Below are 6967 nucleotides of genomic sequence, written 5' to 3' on the forward strand. Positions count from 1 at the left end.
AGCCACTTGAGGTGAGTTCTGTTGTTGGCTGGATTGTGGATTTCCATATCGAAGGTTTGGATGGTTCCTCCAATTGGGATGGTATTTGTTGGTGGACAGGTCAGGAGTGTTGTTGTACCTGTTTTGTTGTAAAGGTTGGCTGCATAAGCTTGTGGCAGCTCAGTAATGGACTCGTCTCTCAGAATAGGACAAGTATCAGTCGGGTGCTCAGGAGAAGTACAAATGCCACACACAGTTGCTGTTTGAGATTTTGCTACTGCCAGTTGTTTGACTAAGGTGGTGAGTTCGTCAATTCTGGTCTCTAAAGCCTTGTTGGAAGAAACTTGAATTTGACTCACGCCTTTGCTGTGAAAAGAATTGTCTCTAGTAGTGAACTGTTGAGAATTAAGAGACATATTTTCAATAAGTGCCTTGGCAACAGCTGGAGTTTTATCGACTAATGCTCCACCACTAGTAGCATCAAGAATATTCCTGTCCATCGGTAACAACCCCTCATAAAAGTACTGGATGATTAGTTGCTATGTGATCTGGTGTTGAGGGAAGCTAGATACCAAGTGCTTGAATCTCTCCCAATACTCGGTCAACGACTCATTACCTTGTCTAATACCATAAATCTCCTTTCTTATTGAGGCAGCTCTGGAGGCAGGAAAGTATCTCTCTAGGAACACTTTTTTCAGGGCACTCCAACTTGCAATTGAGTTTGGCTCGAGATAATAAATCCAATCCTTTGCTGCACCCTGTAATGAAAAAGGAAAAGCTCGAAGTTTGATGTGATCTTCGGTGATCCCTTCAGGCTTCAATGGTGTAGAACACACCACCTGGAACTCTTTCAAATGCTTGTGTGGATCTTCACCTGCAAGACCACTAAACTTTGACAACAAGTGTATTAAACCCGATTTTAATTCAAAAGGAACACCAGCAACATCATATTCAATACACAAACCATTGTAATTCACATCAGGAGCAGCTAACTGCCTTAAGGTTCTATTATCAGCCATTGTCAAAAACAAACACAATGAGGAAAAACGATTAAAATAAATTTAGAAAAATAAAATAACACCTAAATTAATCTAATGACGTCAATTAAGAATTTTGAGAATTTTTTCAGATTTTTTTAAAACTACCAAAACCAAAAATAAATCATAAAAAATAGAAAAATAAGGAATTTCGGTTTTTTAGGGAGGCATCCACTACGTAAGCTGAGACAATTTGTTTAAAAACAGATTTTTTTTATCTTAAACCGCAAAAAAGACCAATACGTAAGTTGGACGAAACTGCGAGGAAACTAGGACCTATACGCCTAAACATCTCAACACTAGTTCGTTCGAACCTAAACATATAATACACAAACTCTAACAATTAGAGCTAACGTAATTATTTAACTCTAAAATAGAATGTTTTACTTCACAATAACGTAAAATATTATATATGGACTTATGATAACACTATGAAACTCTCCAGTTTAAAGATTCTTTAAACCGTCTTTTAAACGCAATTGAGACTTATGGTAAAATTATGAAACTTTCTAGTTTAAAGGTTCTTTACACCCTCTTTTAAATGCAATTAATTTCGTCTCGATCGGAGTTACAAAACTCCAGTTACGTGTGAAACAAGATGACCAACATATGGCTGAAATTTGACTATGCTTCTGATATAAAAACCATAGAAACTGGTACTGTTGTAGCGCTCCCCGACCTAATTTCCCCATTTCAACAGAAAAATTATCATGTTAGTTTTCAAAAGCAATTGACCGCACCTGAAACAAACTTACAAAACTTAAGTTACACATAAAACAAGAAGACCAATCCCTTTCTATGTCTATCTGTGATTTTTCTCTCTGCAATAGTTTCAGACTTTTATCTTTTCATTCCCATGGAGGTTCAAACTCAAAAATCAACATTTGCTCATCACAACTCAGAACTCATCAATCACAAAATCTCAACGCATATCATATCAACTAACAACATCCATATCAACAGAGAATTCTATGACATCAATCATAACATTTTAACACGTATCATATAATTTCAGTAATTAACAAAATACGAATATTATGATTAATAACAACAACCTAAAGAGATTTTGTACAAACCCTTCAGGTTTACTTCATTCGTCAATATGGAAAACATAAAAGAGAAAAAGGGAAAAAGGATAAAAACTCTCCACTACCCCTCATGCTTAATTGGAGCATGTGGGTCTATGCCCCCACTATTATCCCACACATGCATGCATTACTAATATGATTAATATTAATATTAATATATAAATTAACATTACACAGTATTATAATTGATTTAATTATTTAAGAGATTAATTGTTATGCACTGTCAATGTAAAAAGTTTTGAAGTGGTTAAAATAAAAGTCAAACATTTTAAACAAATCAATGATTATGATTAACTGACCGTGTAAAAAATCTTTACACTGTTAGTATATATCAATTAAATTCATTATTTAATATGTAATTCAATGTTGAAATAAGTACTAATTACAATTGAAATCAATGATAACATATTAGTATTTGGTGTCATGGCATTGATATTAAATTTTGTATTAAATGTATTAAATGTTTATATTGAATTTTTAGTTAAAATTTATTAGATAATATGAATCACCAATTACTATGACATATAATTAAGGCAGATTCTTGACACCTTTAGTTTTTGTTGGGTACACATAATCTTAGTGTTATTTAATTTAAAATTTTAATTTGTTTAAAATTAAAATAATATTCAAAAATAATATGACATTGTATATTTTAATTTGATTGAAGGAGGATATTAATATCTTTAATGTTAATTGATTTAAAATTTTAACTTTTTAAAATTAAAATAATATTAAAAAATGATGTGACATTGTATATTTTCATTGTAGAGATAACTAATGACTCTTAAATCCAAATTAAACTTTAGATCTTTTACTTGTGTATTTTTTTATAATTATCGTCATTACACTTAGAGACTAAAAAGTTATTATATTAATAATGATATTTATTTTTAAAAAAATACATACTTTACATTTAAAATTAATATATTTTATTTTAAATTTAATTTAATAAATATATATTATTAAATAATATAAAAAATTACATTATATTTTAATTATGTCTCACAAATATAAATATCATACAAATATTTTATAACTATTATTAAAAAGTAGCATAATAAAAAATAGTTTAGTAATATAATACATATAACTTTTATATATATATATATATATATATATATTTGTCCCCATATGCTAATTTTCCTGACTCTGTCCCTGCACTCATATATTGAATAATTCTCTCTCTTATCTTGAATTTGCAGAAAAACTTCGAACTTGAATATAGAAGTTATCTTTTTACTCCTTATTTTTCAAAATTTCTACGTACTATTTAGTATAAATGCAAAAATAATATATAGGAAATTAGAAGCAGTTAAGAGAAAATAAAAACTTTTGTTAAAAAAAAGAGAGAGAATAATTGATAAAATGATGAGATAAGTTTTTTTTTCTTGCCTCAATGATGAAATAAATAGGAAATGCACAATACAACTTAATAATGTTAATCCTTATTTATTAAAATTATCAAAACATAAGAGATATTCATAAATAAAAACATAAACAATTTATGATTTTACTTGGAATAAATATAGTTTTTAGAATATTTTATAAAAATATAAAAATAAAAAATAAAAAATAAAACCGTTTAAAAGAAGTAAAATATTCTTATTTTTTGAAAGAATAGTTTCTAAAAAAATAGAAAAAAATAAAAGAAAAATAGAATCAATTATAAAAAAGTAAAATATTTTGTTTTTTTTTAAGAAAATAGATTGTAAAATAAGTATAATATTGCAAATGAATAAATACATTAGAAAAATTTATAAATTTTTAGAAAATTTTTTGAAAAAAAAGAAAAAAATATATAAAAGAAAAATAGAATCAATTAAAAAAATTTAAAATATTTCATTTTTTTATAAAGAAAATAGATTGTAAAATAAAGTATAATATTGCAAATGAATAAATAAATTAATAAACTTCTGACTTAAATAAGAAAATGGAGAAACCAAATTATTCAAGTGAATAAAGATATTTTTCAGTTATACCAGAAAATAAAAGAAAGAAAAGAAATTTTGCAATTACTTGTGTTTGAAAATTGTCAAAATTGACCTTGGTGACGATCGAAAGAGGTTTTGGCGGTTGCAACGAGGACGTTTCAATTCATCGTTTCTTTTGCTCTGTGATCGAAGATGGCGAAATCTGTAAGTGAGAAGGTAAGAAATTACATACCTGATGATCTTGCTTTCTCCATTCTATCAAAACTTCCTTTAAAATCTTTGAAGCGTTTTGGATGTGTAAACAAAACATGGTCTGTTTTGTTTGAAAACCCTAATTTTATGATCATGTTTCGCAATAATTTCACATCCATTCCTCACTCTTACTACAATGATACATCAATCATCCTTCATCAAATTGTTTGCAATCACAATCGTACTTACGTTAGTTTCACTCTGGATTCACTTTCTGGCGAGAGGTTTGAGAATAAAGTTAAATTGGACTTTCCAAATCCATTTCAACAAGAGGACCCTGGATTTTGTGTATTGGTTTCTGGTAGTATAAATGGAATTCTATGTCTTTACGATAGTGATGACGCCATTGTATTGTGGAATCCAGCTACGGAAGAATTCAAAGTCATTCCTCCCAGCCCTGTCGAGTCTCTACCACCTTATCAGGCTATTATTAAGTTTATTCATGGATTTGGTTATGACCCTTTTAGTGACGACTATAAGATTATTAGGAATGTAGGTTTTGTTCCAATAACGGATGATGATGACGATGACGATGCTCTTCCACTTCCGCCTGATGTGCAATGGGAAGATGTCTGTGGGGACTATGTTCCCTTTTGGGAGGTATATAGCCTAGTATGTAATTCTTGGAGGAAAGTTGATCTCGTCCTTCCTGCTTGTTGTTGGCAAGGTGGCAACTGTAATAATGATCTACTGTACTTGGATGGAATGTGTCATTGGCTCTCTAACTATTATGGAGATGACAATGAAGAGTATGTGGTGTCATTTGACTTGACCAATGAGGTTTGTTTTACCACAATCATACCCACACTCATCCCCTTAGACATAGATCCCAATAGTTGGGTGCGCCATGCGTTGGTGTTGTTAAATGGATCCATTGCTTCCATTTTATCGTATACAACTACTTTTCACATATCAATTTTAGGCAAATTGGGTGTGAAGGAATCTTGGACTAAAATCTTTGTTGTTGGACCCTTGTCCGACGATATTAAGTATTGTATTGGAGCGGGGAAGAATGGTGATATATTCTTCGCAAAGGAAGATGGAGGAGATCCAATCTGCTTTGATTTATGTACCCAAATGATTGAGGAACTCGACGGTGTTAAAGGAGCGCATAATTCTAAAATAATAATTTATAAAGAAAGTCTCGTTTCGATTGGAGCAAGAAATCATTAGTTAGCTTACTTGTTTTCACATAAGAGATAAGAGATTTATGATTGTGTTTATTAGGATACTTTTACTTTCAGTGATAAAAAGTGAGTTGTCAATCCCTCATATCAAAATTAGGATTATCAAGTGTATGAAAAATTAATAAACCATTATGAATATTATATTGAAAGTCTATTATGTGTCTGTTTTATAACTGGTTTTATTTTTATTTCAACTCTTAGAAACTTCCAATTATCTTTTGGCTTTTATTGAACTGTCTCCAATTTATATTTGGAGAACATGATAATGTGTTTGAATTTCCTTTTATCCTACTTTAAATATATATGATCCTAAGTTTATGATGTATTCTTAATCTTACTCTCTTTTGCAAATTCTAAAAATTACTTTGGCTACAATGCTCAGAGTTGGGGTTTTATCAGACACAGAAATATGATATAGTTATATGCTCCTAAGTGTCTGCTGTAATGTTGTTTGCAGGTGATTAACACAGTTGTAGAATTGGTTTCTTAATTCTATCAAAGAAAGTACGAGACATGTTTAGCAGTGAGTAAAATGAACATTGGTTTGAATATGATATATTACTTGTCAAATTTAGGTAGAATAAAGAGAAAAGTTTAAGTAGCAAAGGACATTACTGAGTAGTGGACCATATAGTGTCTGTTAAATATTTTCTATTCAATTCTGCATCGGAAGTTAATTCATAATCTTGATTTCCTCAATTTAAAATCCTTGTTACAATTGGTATAGTGAGCTATTTATGAGTAGTTGGTCTTTTGTGAACATCATCAACTGCCATTGTGCATTTCAATCTGTGTCCATACAGGTAATCTATTATCTAAAAGGATTTTCAACACCTCCACGCGGCCCCACTCTCGTCACTCGTCGGGGGATGTAACTCACGCACGCCCCTCTTTGGTCTGTTTTTAATCGTGTATGTTGCACCGTGCTCGATTTTGTGTCCTGGATCCATTGGGACCCCTTCAGTTTGTCAGTCTCAAGTTTAAGGTTTGTTTCTACTTGTTCTTTGCCTGCGACATGTTGGTTCGTTGTTTTTGCAGTCTATCCACATGCACCCTGTAGGCTGCTCACTATTTCTACGACTCAGACCTCTTTATTTGGTGTTGTTGAAAAAAGTTTATTTGCTGAAACATCATATCTTCACACGAAATTCAGTAGAATGATCTTGTTAAGATCCTATGGAGAAAATCTAATTTTGTTTGTGTTTCAATTATTACCAAGGAAACATTGAATTGAAGGGTAATAAGAACTATTTGAACTGGTAATCTTTTGCTGAGTTAAGGTTTTTGGGTCAATATTTGTCAGACTGTCTTATTAGTTGAATGGTAAGAAGAACTATTTGAACTGGGAGTGTTTTATTGAGTTAAGGATTCAGATATTGATGCAATGTTGAAAGAAGATTTGGAATTAATTGATTATCGACTTGTATCGTTGCTATGGAATTCTATTGAATTGAAGCTGATGTCACATTTTGGAATTCTGTTGAATCGAATGT

The 6967-nt window shown here is 30.7% G+C and overlaps 1 protein-coding gene across 1 annotated transcript; it reads left to right on the top strand.

Annotated features, from left to right (window-relative positions):
• The first annotated feature begins 4080 nt into the window (after window positions 1–4080).
• LOC127105346 (F-box protein CPR1) lies at window positions 4081–5628 on the top strand. The gene has a single exon (XM_051042516.1). It carries the CDS (start codon window positions 4228–4230, stop codon window positions 5458–5460), a length of 1233 nt encoding a protein of 410 aa, XP_050898473.1. The 5' UTR covers window positions 4081–4227; the 3' UTR covers window positions 5461–5628.
• Window positions 5629–6967: the final 1339 nt, after the last annotated feature.

The sequence above is a fragment of the Lathyrus oleraceus genome, chromosome 7 (assembly GCF_024323335.1).
Source record: "Lathyrus oleraceus cultivar Zhongwan6 chromosome 7, CAAS_Psat_ZW6_1.0, whole genome shotgun sequence".
NCBI classification, from domain to species: Eukaryota; Viridiplantae; Streptophyta; class Magnoliopsida; order Fabales; family Fabaceae; genus Lathyrus; species Lathyrus oleraceus.

Coding starts and splice junctions, on each gene's coding strand:
- LOC127105346 (XM_051042516.1), top strand. CDS start 4,228: ATGGCGAAATCTGTAAGTGAGAAGGTAAGAAATTACATACCTGATGAT.